This window comes from Oryzias latipes, chromosome 24 (genome assembly GCF_053564925.1).
Source record: "Oryzias latipes strain Hd-rR chromosome 24, Olatipes_Hd-rR_3.1".
NCBI lineage: Eukaryota > Metazoa > Chordata > Actinopteri > Beloniformes > Adrianichthyidae > Oryzias > Oryzias latipes.
Genome location: NC_136260.1, coordinates 17,395,960 through 17,416,832, shown reverse-complemented (window position 1 = coordinate 17,416,832; position 20,873 = coordinate 17,395,960). Strand labels below are relative to the sequence as shown.

At 40.0% G+C, this 20,873-nt stretch overlaps 1 protein-coding gene across 5 annotated transcripts in view; it reads left to right on the top strand.

The window, feature by feature from the left end:
• Positions 1-16,403, top strand: part of foxo3b (forkhead box O3b) — a 34,822-nt gene extending 18,419 nt beyond the window's left edge. For 2 of the 5 annotated variants that reach the window (XM_011491476.4, XM_078942347.1), the window contains 2 exons: positions 11,805-13,275; positions 13,480-16,403. In XM_011491476.4, coding sequence (XP_011489778.1) covers positions 11,805-13,256 — 1,452 coding nt within the window. In that variant the 3' untranslated portion in view covers positions 13,257-13,275; positions 13,480-16,403. Of the gene's footprint in view, positions 1-11,804; positions 13,283-13,479 lie in introns of those variants that run through there. The other 3 variants (XM_011491475.4, XM_078942346.1, NM_001160465.1) reach the window with 2 other exon arrangements.
• The last annotated feature ends 4,470 nt before the right edge of the window (positions 16,404-20,873 follow it).

The window sequence follows — 20,873 nt, the reverse complement described above, 5'->3', positions numbered from 1 at the left end:
AAATATCTTGAATGTTTGCACGGATCAAATAGTTTGCAGTGTTGTTTCATTTTCTTTCAGTGAGGTGAAGGAGATAAGAAGTTAGGTGAAGAGGAGTGGAGTTCCACTATTTGTGCAAGACGATTGTTTTTAATTAGACTTTTGTATCAAATATATGCAATGTATGCAAACCCAAACGTTGTGTCTTTCAGTAAAGAAATAAGAGACGAAGTACAGTTGAAAGTCATGACGCAAGATTGTCTTCTACAGCTGCGGTTTTAGGAGTTCATGTCCTGTTTCAAACAACCACACGTGCAGATAAAATCAGGGGGTTAGTTTCAGTCAGCTCAGCTGTCTCTTGGTTTCAGACTGGAAACAGTTTGCATGTAGTTGCTTTTTTTTGCTTGAGAAAAATAACAAATAAAACTTTCATATAGTGATAGCCGCAGTACGCGGAGGGAAACTCCAACAAGTGTCAGAACCTGCAAACAAAAATGTATGCAGAAATGCAGTTTGCAGCGGAAAGGAGGACGGGCTGCTTTGAGCTGACACAGCAGCGCAGGGTTTGGCATCATCTCCTTTGGCGATGATTCATAAGCTTAACAGCAGCACACTTTCATACACATAAATAGATCTGCATGCAGATACTTCTCTCTCCTGCTCATAAGCAAACATCCTCTGATGCACACATGCAATCAAGCATAATTGTAGCAGCATAACTGCACTTTAAACATACCAGCAAAGTAGGTCAGAGGGTCACAAAACAATAGCTTTGCTCCAGAAAGCAGCATTTCAAAGGATCCGTTGACTTTGGTTGTACAGGAAATGATGCAGGAGTGAGAGGAGAGCAGGGAACACTGATAGAGGGGCAAAAGGGGGTTAGATTATTGTCTTTTACTTTGGACTTTTGGTTTAATTCCACAAACTAACTGTATTTAAAAAAACTAAAACTGCTCCTTGCATTTGCAGAGGCTGCAGAAGTAAAGAGGACAAGCAGAGAGTTGAGGCAAGCTTCTGCTTTCCTTTCTTTTGTCTTGATACAGGAAGTCATGTGACTCCTCAGGGGAGCTGGGCCTGGAGGGGCTGAGAGAAAAGCTCACTGTTGCTGGGGGGGAAATTCGTGCGTGTGCACACATTCCGCGTCTTTGGGTGTTTTTGCATTGCAAAGGTTAAGACCAGCCCCGATGCCAAGACATGTGAAATGCACAATCAGCACAAACTTCCTGAATGCGTGCGTGCCAAAGACCCCAGTGAGCCTCCCCTTCCTCTATCCAGCTGTGGAGTGAGGAGCGCTGACCACTCAGAAAAAGCTGACATCAGCAGTCAAACTAAAAAAAAACAACATAATTTGGTTTGCCTATAAACCGATTAAAAAGCTAAAACATCCAGGTATATCCCCACCCTCACCTGGAGATTCTAGAAAGTTTCACCTCCACTTTCCCTTGTTGGAACATCTGCAGATAATAAATAAATGTATTTCAGTTCCTAAAAAGGAGAACGCTGCTGCGGGCTTACGGTCGGCTAACCCGATTTGAGTGATTTGATTTGACTTATTGATTTATTTCAAGCATTGTAGTCAAAGCAATAAAGAATTTACATATATTTATCAAACTCATTACAGAAATGTTGAAATGCATAGTTTAAAAATACAGAAAACAAAACAAAACAAAAAAGTCACTTATATCACATTTTGCTTAATTACAAACAGTGATCATTAACTAAAGTGAAGTAGAGCTTGATTTATTGCTTAAACAGGAGTGGGAAGAAGAGAACTTATACAATCCCACCCCTGCTGAGTTAATTCATTTCATAGTTTTACATGTTTTGTAATCCGGTTCTGATCCAATAGATTCTTTTCAAAATGATTGATTATCTTCGGAAAACATTCATTCATGATTTCAGTAAACAGTATGGGTAAGCAATATTTAATAATCATTGATTATTATTAGAACACATTATCACAATAAACCAGTAATTATTGCTACACATTACAGATCAAGTAAAGAAAATCAATAGTTTATTAATTGTAATTTAAACATTTCAGTAATCAACCTGGCATGAATGAACCTGGCAGCTTTTACCATTTCTCAGATAATATCAGATTCTGATCCTAGACCAGCAACACCCTATCCTACCACATCAGCTCTCTTTTGACCTTTAAGGTCAGACAAAGAAACAAATAATTGCCCATATTTGCTTGTTAATGCTTTAGCTTTTACTAACTTCAGCCATAATGACAATGTTTACCTGGTTTTTTTACTTTTTACTTTTACTGTGTCACCAGTTTAAATTCAAATGTAGCTTTATTTATAGAACACTTTTCCTGTAACAGAGCACCTCAAACTGCTTTACATAAAATAAATAAATAAAAAATAACTGTAAAAATAGTCATCTTAATAAAATCTCCCCAACACACATACACATTGAAAAAATGCAAAAGTAGTTGATAAATAATTCTATATATTAAAGTGACACCATGATATAAACGTGTTCATCAAATTTGAGACAGTGGGTAATAAAGGTGCACCTGTTCCTGAACACTCATGTTAATATCTTTGCATCTTCAAGTAACTTTGCTATGAACAAGAACTTACTAAATCACTTAACGTATCCTAATTGATACTGTCTATATATCATAAAAAATGAAATAGCAAATTTGTTTTTGTGGATTTCATCTAAGGGTTTTTATTTAACTTTCTGTCTTTTGATATAGAGGAATGTACGGGGTTAAGCAAAGTCATATATAACTTTAATTTCCTGCCACGTCTTTTTATTTTTAGTTTTTTTACTCCAATTAACAGCAAATCTGGAATAGGAGAAAAACCTTTCTGAATCCTTCAGACGAGGGCTGTTTTATCTAAAGTGTCTTTGACCATTTGAGTAATGGTATGTGTTGCCTACTTTGTCTCTTTTTAGCCCTATTAAAGTCTCATAAATAGCAGCACTAACATGGACCAGATGTGATCTTTCATGCTGCACCGAAATTGAACACAAACAAGTAACGGCAGCACAACACGGAGGAAAGGCTGAAATCCAACTGGATTTGTGGCCCTGATGTTAAGTTGGGCAACATGTTTATGTGTAATGCTATTATGAGTTCGCTGTCCTCAAAGGATCACAGCTCACCTCAGCAAACCGGAGCTTTTGAAGGTACAGTATTAATTCGAGAACAACAACAGACAGAAAAGAAGTGTCCAAACGAATTCCCATGACTGCGATAAAGCTCGGAGGAACTTAGCAGCCCTTGTTGTGGAAACATTGAATCAAAACCACAGTGTATTCAAACTAGAGGACGGATGAGAGAGCAAGAAGGGGGTGGAAGTTTGTCATCAGACACTGATTCTGAAAATATAAACACGCGCATGCAAATTTTCGTCTTCTGCATAGCTGGTTCTGTCTTCATTACAGCAGAATGCAGGATGTGCTCTCTGTGCTTCAGGGACAGCACAGGACATCCCTGCTGGGTTTTATCAACCCGAGTTCCAGGACACGGCGTCCTTAAGCAGGAGCCCAACTCAGCCTGCCAAGAACACAAACACAGAACTCAGGCACACTGTCAACAGAAACTTTGCAGCAGAAACAAAAGGCAACTTATTCATGTGGAGGGAGAAACGGAATCCAAAGCAGCAAGAAGCTGTTTGCAGATAAGAGTGTTTTCCTTTTGTTTTTATTTAAGATTTTGAGGAATTGTGACTGCAACACAACTATATTCTCAGATAAACTTTTACGCGGGTGGGTCGGGTTCCTTATCTTGGTGTGTAGTTACACTAAGAACAAAACATCCAATCTCTTTATTGTAGTTATGATAAAATACAGGGCAAACAAGGGACAGCTTCTTTTCGAAGCCAAGCTCTGCAAATCGCCATACTTAGTGTTGTACATTATAAAGACGCTCAAATGGATAAAAATATGACTGTAATTTATCATGGTGGTGCAGTATTAGCATGCTTCAAGTCTGTTTGATGAATTTGCAATCCTTTGCTCTGGCTTTGTGGTAGTTTGTGGTGAGGCTTTGGTGGCTGGCAGTCTGCCTTTTTTTTTTAAAAGGACTTAAACCATTTTATCATCTGATGTCTAAAAATAGAGAAAGCGCAGAGGGCAAGTCTGCTGGGGATGATTATCGTACTTATCCCGGCATATGAGCACGCCCGTGACAGGAGCTATGCAGCATGAAACCACGTCCACTTAAGAGGCAGAAAACAGAGGTGCACCGAGGCGTAAAACACAACCAGGCACAAAGATGAGACGGGCTACTGTGAAATGATCACACGAAGCTTTTCTGTGAACGAGTGATTAATGACGTCAAAAGTTAATTGCTTGTGAGAAAGAGACGGAGCGAGGTAAAAGAGGAGAAGAGGGCACCTCTAGCTTTAAAGATAAGCGGGGAATCTCCATGATTAATAGCAGGCCTGTGATGATACATGCAGCGATGTGTTCAGAAGGCAGAATCGTTAATAACTATCAGTGTGGGAGCTTTTCATGTGGGAAAACCAAGAAACGGGGGAGGATTTACTGTATTCTTTGGAGTATAAGTCACGGTTTTTGACATTGTTTGGCCAAGGGTGCAAATTAAACTGAGGAGCGACTTATTGGTAATTTTATAAACGTAAATCGTGTTGGGCATCAAATTTGACATGTGGCAAAAAGAGAGGCAGCAGACAAGAATTTGAGCCATGAATGGCGTTCGGTGAGATCGCAGCATTATGTTGGGTTGTTGCGGAAGTGTTGCACCTTTCTCCAAAAAGTGTGACTTATACTCCGGTGCGACTCGTACCGGAGTATAAGTCACACCAGACTTATAACGATGTGACTGCAAAGGTGGTCGGAAAAAAAAAACAAAATTTGATCCTCGGTTTGGGCTTTTTTCTGTTGTTGGCCTGTCCACACTGCGTGTATTACAAAATAGCAGCTGGTATGTCGACTATGAGAAGTTGTTAGATGAGTAAACAAACTTAAATACTTACTGCTGTTCCTGAGAACAAAGTTTTATCTTTTACTCTGAAGAGTAAAAGATAAATGAGGCAAACATTATAGATAACTGAAAATTCTCCAGGAAGTGAAAAGCTCCCGTCACATAAGAGTGTTAGTAATGAGCGATGATCTCAGTGATAATAGCTGTTGTAATGGGAATTGATGGCAATAAAAATGTTCCCCTCAGGTTATGTAACGCAAACATGTGATGCGTCTTGTTTCTCTCTCACTCACAACAGACATAATAGCAACTCTTCTCTTTGTCTGTTGAATTTTTTTTTTCTGCATAAATATTCAAGATATTAAACCACACTACATCAGTTTACCCTTTATGTGTTCATTTACCAAGGTGACCAGTCCAGTCCAGATCAAAGCACTCTGACCTGCTGAAAATGTACAAGAGTAACATGACTAGCATGCTTTTGGATGGCCGAAACGGATTGGCTGTTGTAAGTGGGATGGGTCTGCCAATCCCCCCGACCTCAGGCCAAGCGATTGGAGGAAAAACAGAAGCAGACAAGGAGTTCTTTGAGGCATGTGGCCTTACACAACAGGGTAAATGCAGGCAAAGTCAGAAAGGGAACAAATAAAAAAAGATTAAGAGAAACAGGCGGAAAAAGAGTAGTAAAGTTGTGCCCAAAGCATCATGGGAGCACAATTCCTTGTATTCTTGGAAAGTTTTACAACAGGCTAAAGACGGAACAGCAGGGTTCCAGATTCCTTTTTAGCTCTTCATATAAGCGCAGCTTCCAGCCGCTGGCCGGGAAATGCACACATGATTGAAGAGAATGGAATGTTCTGTCTGCCGTCCAGAGCTCGGGGCAGCTGGAACCTGGATCCAGTGTGCGTGTTTGCGCAAGTTTGTCTTGAGTGTGTGTGTGTTTTTGTACCGCTGCAGTATAAATAACCGTCCTCTCTCAGCAGTGTTAGCACAGACCAGCCACGCTGTTTATTTATAAGGGGTTTCATACGTGTCAAGACCAGCGTGTTGTCCGCACCTCTGCCTCAGGCCAGAATTATATATTCCCTCACAAGCTTGCACGTGGGAAGCTGCTGACACCTCAAAGTTGTTTTAATAACTTTTTTTTTTAACTTAAAGAAGATTGCCCCACGCTTCCTGCGTTTTCCCACTGGCTGACCCATAACTGACAGCAAAAGCAGAGCAGCTTGAGTGAAATCGGGTTCTCACACTTTTAAGTTCTGTAAACGTACATATTTTGATGGAGTAAGCTCAACGCTTGCATCACACTCGCTTGTCTGCTGGAGCAGCTGGCATCGAACTCATTCGTTTGTCAGCACTCAAAATTGATCTGCCCTTGGGCAAGACGCTTAACCCTCGTTGCACTTGACTAAGATATTTTGGACAGGAGTATGCTCATGTAACTGTTCCCGAAAGTATGCTAATGGTAAAAGTTCAGGCAAATACTGTATAGATCTATTCATATAATTTTTGTCGTTTTTACCACATTTACCTCCAGGGCCGTTATCAACCTAATTAGAAGTTCGACTGTTTTTGTTTCAAATAATTGCTGATCGTCATACACTATTTTATGTCTAAAATAAAATGCATATATCATCAGAACGAAAACAAACAATTTTTAATGTCTTTTTGAGTGAATATACACTCTTTAAAGACTTACTCCGATGCAAATCATAATTTGTCGTGTTTTTTAACCAGTTCTAGGGCATTTTTTTGCTGTTAGAGGACATATATACAGAAAATTAGGCTCGAAATTTTATTTCTGTGTTCAAATCAGGAGCAGACGGAAAAATGTCATCTTAAATAGAGGTTATCTATATCGTAGAAAATTTTTGAAAATAAACTGACTACCTTTGCATTTCTTAATATATTTATAATTTGGGATTAAATGATTTTATGTCCAGGCCATTTTTGCTCCCTCATTTCAAATCACAAGTGACACTGTGCTAATTGTCTGCTTGACCCAGCAGCACTGTTGACATTAGACTCAGATTAGAGCTCGTTTACATAATGGTTGAAAAAGTGTGGCTATCCCCAGCCAAGAATCACACACGTGCACTCTGTGCCAGTGGGTGGTTGTGGGGCTCAGGTCATAGGCTTTAGCTGAAGCGGAGCTAAGGTGGTGCAGTTTGTGTGTTAGGGGTGGAGCAACACAAGCCCAAACCTCTTTGACCTTTGACTCCTTGCTGTCTCCAGCTGCATGAGTTCCATCTTAACCCTTTGACACAGCTCTTCCTGCAGAATAAAACAATAAATACCTGTGTCTCCCCTCCCTTCACACCAGACTTTACTAACTTTAATTAACAGGTATAATTTCCCTCAAGAACATGAAGTACAGGAACATGACAAAGGGAAACTGACCCAGTTCATGTAGTGGAGTTCAGATATGTGCTGTGCCTGGATGATGAAATACACTTGCAACACCATGTAGATCCGCCCTTTCTCTGCACTGCCTGGCTACACAAACCCAATTCAGTCGCACAAGAGACACTCAGATTCATCTGAACCAATCAGGATTTGTCAAATCTTTTTTTTACAGGAGTTTCATTTCCGCATTTAAGCTTCATTTATATGTTGATGTTTTTCTTTGGCATTTAGAACTAAAAAAAATATATGTAAAATACAAATGTGCTCCACATTCAGCTGTGCATGAAAGAAGAGACTGGAGTTAGACTGCACACCCAGAAATATCAGAGATTTAGAAAGAGGCGGGAAGGAGATTCTTTGCGTTGCTGCTGACAGGGATTAATTGTTCCCACATTTTGCAGATGGACAAGAAGAGCCCTGTATTTCTGTGCAGCTGCTGCAGAAGTGCACAATAACACACCCACACACACACATATGCGTGAGCAGGCCTACTTCATGAAGCAAGTTATGCCTCGTCAGGCGACTTTGAGCTAACACTCCTCATAAAACACCACAGACAAACCTGGAAAACCGGTTATATGAGCAGCTGACAGTTCAGCCTGTATTCAATGTCAAACAACTCTGATCATTTCATCTTGTTAACTTGGACAGTAATCAATTTAATGAACTGAAATGGCATTTACGAAGGGCTCATCTTGTACGTTTGTGTAAAAAACAGATTTTTGAGTTTTCCTTGAGCTGTCAAACGGTTCCAGTTACTCTTATAGGAAACGTATGAGTTATTTATAGAAAGAAGGTGTTTTTTGGTGACTAACCACACTTGTCAAAGATGATTAATCGCTCATCAGAAAGGAATGTCACACGTCATTAATGTTACCAGAGGTACAAAATCATAAAATGTCTAAAGCAGTCAGTGAAATAGAAAGTAAAGATATTTTGGGTTAAAAAAAATCCCTTTTTTTTTAAAGGGATTTTTAAAAAGACTCACCACTCCCCCCTGAAGGATCATTGTGTTGGCCATATCTAGTGCCCTGGTCTTTAATGACATATACTCACTGACTACTTTCTGTAAAGACCCAATGATTAAAATTGTCATTTTAACATCTTTTCATGGCATTTTTCTGATGATAGAGGACATAAGAAATTCAAGCTTAAAACTGCGTTTCCGAGTGTTTCTTTATTCGAATCTTGTAACTCAGGGGCAGATGAAAACAATTTCAGTTTGTAAAACCTTATTTGTGACCTAGAAAATACGCTGGGCAGGCTACAAGCTCCCTGCTCTGAGACTTAGCAACAAGGAGGGGAAGGGGGGGCGGAGTTGCTCAGCTCCAACGGTCCCACCCACAACTCAGAGGCAAATTTCTACTGAAGTACGGCTGCTCTGCAGAAACAATATCCTAGAAAACGACAAAGGTTTTTTTTTTATTTTGACTAAAAATTAGATACTCATAATTAAAAGACCACTGGGAATGTTTCTAGAATAGCTCAAAAGACGATTGGAGTGGATATTTAAACAGAAATATGATTCCGCCCATTTGCTGAAGTGACAACCTAACAAAAATGAACATTTTACGAAAACTATTTATGAGTCCTCTGAGTTCTAATGATACAAATTTGAATGAATTAATATAAATAAATTTATATATTTTAAAAAAAAGACAAATCCTTCAATTGCAATGCCTTTTGGTTTATATTCGCCAGTCCATTTAGCATCGATGTCCAATAGTTTTTCTCAGAGACTTCTGGGAAAATTCCAAGGCACTGGATTTTGAACTTATAGAATATGACCAACACCCTATAGTTAGTGAGTAGTGAGGGAATTCGGACACGACCTGAGAGTGTTAAACCTTAATATGAAAATGTTTCTTCATTTAGACTGCATCAGGCTTGGGATTGACAGCAAACATGCCCATTTTTACCGCAATATTGCCTGAATAAAATCACCCCCCTGCAGAGATTTACTCATCTTTCCAAAATCATCTGCACATTGATGTTCAGCTTATTTTGTTCCACTGTACAGGACAGAACATTTCCAGAAATGTCACTAAAGGAGCATGTTCTCATGTTCTCAGTCTGCAGTGTTATCGCAGCTCAGTTGCCAGGCGACAGGTGTCCCTATTGTCAGTCTTTGTTGAGTTTAAACGGACACACTCTTTCATTATTAAGGAGACACACTTTGGCTTGTTGACGTTTGAAGTTCATCCTCTCATCAAACCAAGAGGGAAAAAGGAAGGTTTAAGAAATTCTCAATGAGTCATCCTTTTTTCTGACTGGCTGTACAGTGTGTGTGCTTCTTGTGTTTGTGTGTGTTTTGGTGTTTAACTCTCTTGGCTACGTGTTATGAATCAGCGCTGTTGCCTCAGTTGCTGTTTTTATTAATGGGCTTTTGAGAATGCCCAAGAGGAGCTACAGTAGTGAGCAAACACTATCAGGTGATGTCATGAAGTGCCATGTACACACAAAAATATACATATTCTGTAAATATGTGCTTAAACTATATACTCATGAATTCATTTTTGACTTGAAATGAAGTTTTCAAGAAGGACTATGTGGGAGGATCTGATACAAGTGGTGCTGGAGACATACTGTCCATCACATGGCCTTCTGAAATGTTCTTTTTTCTTCCCTCCTCTCATCGTCTTCTCACCATCCGTCACTCTCGCTTTCATTTGGCACTCAATTTTTCCCTCTCGCTCCATCACTGTCGAGGCTCTGGGTGCAGATGTCCTGTTTCCTTTTCATTGCTGCTCCTTCGCAATCGGTTATGAAATGTCTCACTTGACATTTGAAGGATGCGAGGAGTGGCATGGAAAAGGGAAACATTAAACAAGTGGCTTTGCTGGGAGAGATGAGGGCTGACTGGAGGAATAAATGGATTTGTGAATGCTCGAGGGTCTGGCAGGTGATGGTGAGAGAAAGGAAACTCACATTCCACTTACACTCCTCTCATTCTTCCCACCATGATTTTATTCCCTAACCAGATCTATTTTCTGCCGTCATTCGCCTTTTCCTGGCAGCTGGAAGCATTTTGACCAAGTCTGCATTTGGGTGTCTTTAACAAGTTTGATAATAAATCCGCATTGCGTCATGCCTCAAGAGATGCATGCAAAGGATAAACACTGGTCTTTCCGGTGTTTTGTCTTATGTTACTTTATGGGGCAGAAGTCGCAACTTTTCATTCTGTGCACAATTTATGGATTTTTTTTAATGCATAATACATCAGAAATAACTTTTATATTGCATCACTAGTGCTAAAGACATGTTTCTCAGCCTGCTATGACTGCTAAAAATGTAACTTAATGCCAGCGATGTGTATAAGTACATGTAACTTAAGCCCTGTGATTAAACTCACCAGAATAACATAGCTGACCGTTCGTCTGCAAACTGTTGGACACAAGTGATGGCACTCTTTCACGCAAAACAAAATAGCAACCTGGTACTCGAACCCAGAAATCTGCTGCCTTTTAGCGAGTAAAAATATTCACGACAGGGAAAACAGACAGAAAAATGCTCACATATTGTGGATGGTGGTTGTTTATATGAGGGGGTAAAGCGTGGCCCCAGAGTCACACCAGGGCCAGAAGAGCTATGTGTTTGTGAAACAACAGAAACTGTGGAAGATAGAGGGGGAGAGAAAATACGGAAAGAAAAAAATTAAAGAACTGTCCAGGCCTCATGGACACTTTTGGGAGACGGAGATAAAGACTTAAATCAAAGCTAGAGTCGGGTCAGAATGCCGTATTCAGGGAAGAGATTCATTTCAAGAACCGAATTCCTTTATTTGATCAAGTTTTATCACTTTTATCAGGACAGGACTTGAAGAAACAAGTTTGGAAACCTGTAAAAGTAACAGTAAAAAGTAAAAGTTAAAAACAGTAAAAAAAAAAATAGGAAAAAAAAAAACTGTTATCCATCCAAATGTGCAACACAATGAATATCAAGGATGAACAAAAACCCATCTGATATCTTTGCGTAAACAACATCTGCAGTTGTACAACAAGTGATCCAACTGTGTATTTTTTTATGTGTGCGTACATCTGCATTGTGAATATAACTTTTGTTGCAGTTACACAACAAACCTCTTAGATTCTCATAAAAGATCAGCATGGAGTTGATAAACACAAACTAGACGAAATACAAACACAAAAGGGCACAATCTAGCTTTCAATGACTCTGTTTGTGTCATTTGACACAGAAAAAGTGTGTGACTACAGCCCACTGTCTCTTTTTCCTCTGCATATCCATAGAACAAAAGCTTAAGAGGAGTTAATGCAGACATCAGTGCTAAATACAATTAGAGGAAAATGCTTTTTGCTTCATTTAAATCAGTAATGAATGGAAAGTGTTTACATTGCTACAAAAGAAGTGATGTTTTATCAAATTTCTTTGTCCTTAAAATATGTTTGTTGATTCTAGTAATATTAAGTAGAATCAACTGATGTTTTTTGGACCCAGAGTTTTAGCAGCCATTATTTAAAAAGTCTCTTTTTCTGTTTTTGTTTCTTAGAACTCCATCCGGCACAACCTCTCCCTCCACAGTCGGTTCATTCGCGTCCAAAACGAAGGGACAGGAAAGAGTTCCTGGTGGATGATCAATCCGGAAGGAGGAAAAGGCGGCAAGGCTCCAAGACGTCGGGCTGTTTCCATGGACAACAGCAACAAGTACACCAAGTCCGCCCGTGGTCGTGCTGCTAAGAAAAAGGCTGCACTGCAGGCTGCTGCTGCCGCAGCAGGTGAAGGTGGTGGAGACAGTCCTTCAGGTCTTTCCAGGTGGCCTGGGAGTCCAACATCCCACAGCACAGAGGAGCTTGATGGTGGATGGACAGATTTCCGCTCTCGCACCAACTCCAATGCCAGCACTGTTAGTGGCCACCTCTCACCCATTATGGCCAACCCTGAACTTGACGAAGTACCCGATGATGAGGCTCCTCTCTCCCCCATGATCTACTCCAGTCCTGGCAGGGCGCTGTCTCCTGGAAATGCCATATCCAACGGGAAAGCAGCCCCTGCTGAGCTGCCCCGCCTAGCGGACCTGACAGGTACGATGAACTTGAATGATGGAATCACAGATGAACTGATGGACGATTTGCTTGACAACATCAAGTTGGTACCACCTTCCTCCAGCCAGAACCTCCAAAATGGCTCTTCAGGCTTCACTTTTGGGTCCAAATCCAATGGAATAAGCTTAACTTCCTCCACATCCTCTCCATCGTCCAACTCTTCATCTAATGGTGGAAGTAATGGTTACAGTAACTCCATCTTTGGCTCCCAAGCAATAGGTTCCTCTCTGCGCTCCTCCCCAATGCAAACCATCCAGGAGAACAAGCAAACATCTTTCTCCAGCATCAGCATGTCTGGTTTTGGCAGCCAAACACTACAAGACCTGCTTAACTCTGGTAGTCACAACCATAGTGATGTGATGATGACCCAGTCTGACCCTTTGATGTCGCAAGCCAGCTCAGCTGCTGTCAATTCCCAAAACTCCCGCCGTGGTCTGATCCTCCGTAACGATCCTGTGATGACCTTTGGGACCAGTGGAGGTATTCAAGCCAGCCAGAGGGACGTGCTACAAACTAACAACCAAAACCAGAGCTCCATGAGGTCAAGAAATGGAGGTCTGAACCTCGTCAACGAGGCTAATACTCTGGCTAATGCTAAACAGCAGCTCCTGCTCTCACCATTAGGAGGAAATGGTTCGTCCACCATGCAGATCGACCCCTCCATCTTTCTTAACGGCACCGTCAGCAGCAGCGGAGGAGTTTCTCAGGATCGCTTCCCCACCGATCTGGACCTGGACATATTCAACGGCAGCCTGGAGTGTGACATGGACTCCATCATCAGAAACGACCTGATGGATGCAGATGGCCTGGATTTTAACTTTGACTCTCTGGTAAACATGAACGGAGTAAGCAACTTCACGAGCACCAAGCAGAGCTCTCAGAGCTGGGTACCTGGCTGAGAATGGAGCAGCAGATTTGGTATGATGTAAGTGATTTTGTAGCCATGTTGTTGTCTGAGGGCATATTTATAATATTTACATTTAGTCACACTTTTTGGCATCACAGATGTAAAGTTTCTGCATTGAAAAGTTTATCAAAGTAGTTGTTTCCAGCTCAGAAAAATAATTGTGTTTCCGAACATGGTGTGATTATTAAGACTTATTTTTTTACGTATTTCTCCAGGTTTCACCTGTTTGTTCCGTGAGAAGATCAGACACACAGCATCCTTTTGCCAAACCTGCCATCAGCACAATGTAAAATACAAACCCTGTGTTTACAGAAGAAGACTTCCTCTCACGAGCTTTACCTTCGCTCCCGTACTGGTCAGTCATAAACGATCCGACAGACTCTAGAGATGCTGCACGATCCCTCAAAACCTCTTTTGAAACAACATCACAAAGCTACATGAAACAATCACAAAAAATCCACAAGAACATGCAACTTTCCTTTGGCATTGATGTAAAATAAAATCTGCAGTAGAAGTGGTCAAACATGGACTTCAAGGAGCAGAGACAGAAACTGTTTTTTTCAGCTGAAGGTGAAAAGGCGACAAAAGTCAAGAAGTGATATTGTGTACATCTAATCCACCTGGAGTGTGTTAATGATGAAAACGACAAAAAAATCCTTCTGTTGTTTGTGATTTTATATGTTCAGTGTTTGCTTTTTTGGGTTTTCTGTTATAATGTGTTTCTGGATCATACCTGTCTGTACAAAAATATTGCGTTTTGGTGAAATGAAGAGACGGGACAGGAGGGTTTTACTCGGCGTACAAATCTTGCATAAACAAAAGCAGACAATACTGACACTTTGCAAACCTCAAAGAAGTTAAAATTCCTCATTTTATGCCATGCACTTACTGTTTTCTCTTTGTATATTGCTTGAATTTAAATTACCAGCAGCATACAGAGGCTTTATTACAAATAACCGAATATTGCGACACATGATCTGTACATTAAAGTGTACAAAAAGAAGGAGAATAATAGATGTTATCTTTTTTTTTGCTTGAGTTATGTTGGGGTCATTTTATCTTACCATGTAGCCAAAATCAATACCTGTGTTCTGGGGTTGTGAGCATTTTTACGCCAAACAGGTGCTATATAAACAGTGTTTAATCCAGTCCTGAGTAAAAGCCGTGCACGTTGCTTGTTTTGACCTGCAGAGGCCAAGAGTTGGAGCCACATGTAGCGCGGGAAAAGTCGTAAGACGACGGAGGGACAAGAGCAGGAGCGCTTCTTTTCGGCTCATTCCTCTAGAAGCCATTTGTTTCTCTTGTAAAACAATAAGCTATTTCTGTATATTGCCAAATTACTTGAAACCAACAGTAGGATATGCTGGCAGCCAAATCACACATGCACACGCAGACATTTTACACAAACGCAGACAGCAGGGCTCTGTGTTTGGCTCTTCTTGTCGTGAGGCTTGTTAAGCATATACAGAATCACTCAGGGGGGGAGAAAGGAGGCTTCTCATTTAAAAAAAAATTCTGTAACATTCAAAAGGTATACAATGTACCATTTCTTGATCATAAAGCCTAATACGTTGTGCTTGTGAACTTGTAACCTGTGAACTTTTTGGCTAATGAGATGAGGAGGAGGATAAACATCAGGATTATTATCACATGCATGTCTTTTATTTTAGGTTTTATTCACTCATAGCTTTTTATCTCTTGTTGGACTTATTCACACCTAAATCCCCTCATGGACACGCCTGGTGCTCCTGCAGGTGACTTCTCCTGACTTACATGTTAATGTGTGTTTGTGGGTGTGTGGGTGTGTGTGTGCGTGTCTGTGTGTGTGTGTGTTTTTCTGTCGAGTTCCTTTCAGTTGAAATAATCCCACCAGGATGTGTAATCTCTCACAGTGCATACAGCACAGACGACTGTATGCATGTCTGCATGTATGCATTAAGAGTTGTTTGAGAATGCATATATACTTGTTGTATGTCTTTATATACTCATGTAGTACTTGACCCTGAGTTTTTTGTGATACCTCGGAAGTTGAAGAAAAAATTGAACAACGTTACGTGCCGGGTAGGAGGGAACACTGTTACCAGCAGTTTTTTTTTTTTTTTTTTTTTAAGCGGTGATGGTTGCCGTTGTTGTAGCATTTGGAATCCCCGGGGTCGTGACATGAAGTGTATTCACTGCTTTTGTATAATAGTGTACAGATTTGAGTATATCATATTTGAGGCCAAGGCAAACGAGTGGGTGGTGGGCAACAACCAGTTCTATCTTAGGTGTGAGCTAGCTGTTCCCCCTCCACTCATGCAGCCGTTCCGTCCCTCCACAGAAGTTGTAATTAGGAACCCTTTTACTTTGCAGCACTAAAAAACTCTGCTCCTATTTAAAACAAAACAAAAAACAAAGGAGCTCTCATGCCAGCCTACCTTTTCTTTGGCTTTGTTTTGATAAATGTGCACAAATGCTATCACAGGAAAGGCCTCCTCCACAAAATCTGGTGCACTCCCCGATCGGCCGGCCAACCCTGATGTTGTGAAAGTGTCATCTGAATGTCCAGAACCTCCTTACATCTGACGTTTCCACAACACTCGTTTCTTTTGGCAAAGAGAGTCTCGAAGCATCACCTGACCTGCTAAACATAAGAAGCAATTCATCTTGCAGAATGTACCTAAACAATACTCAACATGATTGAGGTAAATCTCTAATCCTCTTTTAAAAAATGTCCTTGAAACAGTGAACTGAGATAGAATTCTGTCCTTTTCTACATTCAGTGTTTAGCGTTTTTGCTTTTTTGGGGGGGGGTGTTTTACACCAATAAAGTAAAGCTTGTCCTCTATTCAACCACTTAAAGCTTTGTTTAAATTCAGCTCCTGAATATAAAAAAGACAGAAAAGTAAACACACCACTAAATACCTTAATGACCTCTTGTTTCTTTGTATTTTTTTTCTTTTTCAAAAATCAGCTTCTCTTTTTGAAAAGCCCTGCCAGCTCCTCTCTGCGCACCCCCTCTGATCTCTGCTTTTTTTTTTATCTCGCTTCTACTCATTTCAATGTTAGTGGGTATTTTTTCCTGTGTATTCCAATCTGAATTGTAATCTAGTTTGTATAAGAAATGGTGCGCATGTAAATAAACCTTGGTGAGACTCCACATTTGTGTTTTTGTCGTGATTTATTTTTGCACATTTGGGTTAAAAAAACAGACAATTCCTCTGCAAGATGGGAGTTTTCAGCCCAGCTGGGGAAAATGTAGCTCTTGCACGCCTTCCATGAACTGTTAATAAAAGTGTATTGCAGTACTCATACTTTAACCTCACACTCCCTGCAGAACATAAATCTCTTCCTCATGTCGGTATGTGGTGGGGGAATTCATAAAGCAAAGCAACTTTATGTTCTTCTTGGGTTCCTGGAAGTCAGCTTTCACAATGTTTGTTTTGCATGAGGCTGTCTTAAATAGGAGCAGGCATACAGCTATGCTCTGATACCTGACACGAGGCAGGGTACTTTTCCTTCTTTTGTTGTGAAACATACTGTACAGGCAAAAGAGGGGCAGAGTCATTAGAGAAGGAGGGGTGTGGGACTTAAATCCTTGTGCTCTAACCTTTTCAACCCAATCCCCTTGTTTTTACTACAAAAGTAGGATGGGCTGGATCTTCACTTTCAAGTTGAAACCTGATGTGAAGGGAAAAGAACTCAAAATCATTGAATTAATTTAGCCGCTCTGAGTTTGGTGCTGCAGTCTTTTAGCTTGTTTTGTGCACAAAAGACATGGAGAGAAAAAATACAAATGCACAATAATTAAATGCAGATGTTGAGGTCTCATAGAACATTATTTACTAAGTTAATGCAAATGAAATCAGTATATGCAGATAACCATAAAAAAAACAGAAGAAAACGGAAGGTTCATGTTTTTTCAGTCTTATTTTTGTTCTGAACAAACTTTAGTTTTAAGAATTTGTTAACTAATTTTTTCAAAGGAAACTGCTTGAGCAGACATTGTTTGAGGGGCCATTAGGACTCTGATCAGCCACCAGTTTTGCACAAATTACTGGCAAGACCCTTCACGCTACTGCCTAAATAGGTAGCCACAAGGGGCCCAAGTTTGGGTCCCCGTGTGCTGGTCCCTAGCCCGGATAAAATACAGGGTTGTGTCAGGACGACATCCAGCATAAAAATCTCTGCCAAACCACCTGTGCAAATCAGCAAAAGCGGATTTGCTGTGGTGACCCCTGAAAGGATATACCAAACTTTCAGTCTGAAAACGCATTGAAGGCATTTTGTTACTGATCATCAACAAACACGCCATTTTTGTTGCACCGGTAATGTTAGGTTTGGGTTGGGAGGGGCTGTAAGTAAGCTCATAAACAGATGGATGATGGGAAATAGGCCAGGTGTACTCCTCGCCAACAGTTCCACCAGCAGCTCAGAGGCGAACTCCTGCCACTCTGCAGAAACTATGTTGTAGAAAATCACACAGGTTTTTTTCTTTAGTCGGCTAAAACAGTTTATTCATAATTAAAAGACCACTGGGAACACTTTTACAATAGAAAAAAAGATGATTGGAGTGAGACTTTAAGTCAAAATTCCCTTGAAGTGTGAATAATTTAGGTCATTTGTTTTAAGTGCAGCTAGTGGGCAAAATTTATTTTATTCCTACATCCTGTGGTGACAAGGAGTCATCTTAAAAATATTTTAATTTAAGATTTTTTAAATCTTTGCGCAGACAAACTCCAACATGCATTAACTGATCTTTAAACCCTCGTCTTTTCAGTCTAATTCTTGAGGTTAGTTACCTGCGAAAATCTTTTAAATATTCCAAAAACCCACTACAAAACAAAAGGAAATGTCACGTTTCAAACTGATGCTCCTCACCAGACCAACTCCGTTGAATGTTTTCAAACCCAAGTCAAGACTTTTCTATTTAGAAAAGTTGTACTGTGATCTTAATCTAATGGTGATTTAGAAGTTATGGTTTTACTTTTAGCAGGTCCTGTCAGTCTTGCACATTTTTATCTGTTTGTGCCTGGGCTTTGGTTTCATGCCGTCTTTTATTTTTGCGTAGCACTTTCTAAATTTTACTCTTTAAATGGTGCTATGTGAATAAAAATGTACCTACTTACATTTAGGTGAATCTAACCCCGACTCTTGGTGCTTCATACAAAACTGACACCAGTTCCTAATTTTCAGTGTCAAGACTAACACTCTTCCACAGACATTTTGTGGAGTACCTCTCGAGTGCTTTTTGCAATTTGTCTTGAGCTGTTGCAGCCCAGTGAAATACTATCCTCGGGTTATCATTCCTATGATATGGCTGTGGACAAGTAAAGCAAAAAAGGACCTATGCAATGAGTGCACACAGGCGTAACAGTTTAAAAGCTTGCCATGCGTCACTGGAAAAAAAGAGGTTGGGCAGTTTCAACACAGTTTCTATAACCTCAGCCTAACCAGCTAAAATAAATTTCTGTTTTTCAAAATCTATGTGGCAAATAGTTCCATAAATACATGGTATTTAACTTTGTATTAAGTGTATAGCCCACACAAAGCAGTTTGAAAATCTGCTGTGTCACACGCAGAAAGCAACATTTAAAACCACAATGTTTATCATCTTTACCAAACCGAGGACATGTATTAGAGACTTCAGGTTTACAAGTGTGGCCCTATCCTTTGTGCAGGAATAGAAAGAACAAAGTCTAAAACAAACAATTCTCCTAGTTTTATACAAATTAAAAGAACTAACAGACAAAACTGTTCCATTGCTCTTCCTTTTCTTGTTCACTGCAATCTCCAAACTTTAAGACAAGCAGAGTAAACAACATTCAGAAACCAAAAGCCATTTCAAAGGCAGCACCCAGTCTGGTCATGTGATGGACACGTCTGGTTTGGTGTGTCACCGTAAGCACAAAAATGTCCCGGCATGCAGTGACGTTATTTCTTCATAACTTTATTGTCTCACGCCATCTCATCCCTTGTGCTCTCCTATGACCCCACCCTTACATTGACGTGTTGTCCCTATCATGACAAAGGTGGATAAAGGTGGAAAGATTTCATGTAATCCATGGACACCAGTGAGGTTCACAAATCATTGAAGAAAAAAGGTTCAGCGCAATGTCTAGTGGGTCTAGATGACCCAACTCCCAATGTTAACGTGCCTAGGATAGCACAAGGGTTAATCTCCACCCATTACTCTTTGTTTCCCGCCGTTCCATGTCTGCCCTTTTCTGATGTTTGCTTTAACATTTCACTTGTGTACTCAGTGCTCTCCAAGGTTTGACAACTCAACTGTACTTGACAGCGTAACCATACTAATCCTGCTAATTTTGATTTAATGTTGTGTGAGAACAGGACGTCAGCTTCGTGAGTCACAAAACTGTGATTTAAATAATCAGGATGTAACTCTAGCTGAGGCAGACAGGTGTGTTCCCAACCTTTGGGTACCATGTGACTCTTAGCATGCATAGGTGTATTCCTGTTATCATTTGTTACTGTCAGTGTATACAGTATTGTGTTTGATAATGGAAACTCTGTAGCACACTTGTTATGAGCACCGTGTGAGTCACGAGAAACACAAACAAAGATCTTAGTCGTCAACACAAAGAGTTTAGAGATGCATCAGACAGATAACACAGTAAAAATAGGGTTTGTATATCAGTTTCTTTTTTTACTTTTGTTCCATCTCATTTCTTCTTTAATTGTGGCAGTTCAGTCATTTCAAATATTTAAACACAGCTTTTTCACAGCCTTAGATCCTCATGATAAATTACCAGAAAATATGCATTTAGATACAATTTAAACGTGATGCAAAAAAATATATTAAAATCAAAACAGAAACCCAAAACAAAGGTGTTGCTAGGAGGAAATGAAATTGACAACTGAGTCATCCGAGAATAAAGGGGCAAACAACAAAGCAAACCAAGAGTGCTGAAGATGATGGATGACGAACACAAGACAGTTTAGGTAAAGTCAGAATGTCTGCAAACTTGATTTTCACAGCAGGAAGCAAAAGTGACCAAAACAAATATGCGAAAGAGTTACAAAATCAAAACATAAATACAGTTGATAATAGCAGAAAAAGTGGTTTTGATCTGCTAAAGTAAAATAAATCAGATACATAAACCGTGGCATAAATCACTGTATGATGGAAAAAAAAGTTGAAACAATGACAGGTATGTCACAACATTATTGTCGATTTAATTTCTAAAATAATTATATGTCTAATAATTTAGAGGGCAGCCATGGTGCAGAGATGGAGAGGACGACCAGTGTTAGGCAGCGGAACCACCATAAGTGTGTGAATGGGGCGAATGGGATAGAGACTGGAAAGCTCTCCGGGCCTTTAAGGAAAGTAATAAACTGCTGTATAAGTCTATACCATTTATCATTTAAACAAGGAAAGCTGCCATTTTATGTGAGAAAGCTTGTAAAGAAAACAGTAAAACTCTGCTCAGAAAAATCAGATGGAAATTGTGTTTTTGTTGTTTTTAACATCTTCTGGTGGGATTTTTCTGATGATGGAGGACATGTATAAAAAAGATTCAGCTCAAAATTACATTTCTGAGTATTTCTTTTTTCAAATCATTGTGAATCGAGGCAGCCCAGAAAATGCCATTTAAAAAAGGAGTGT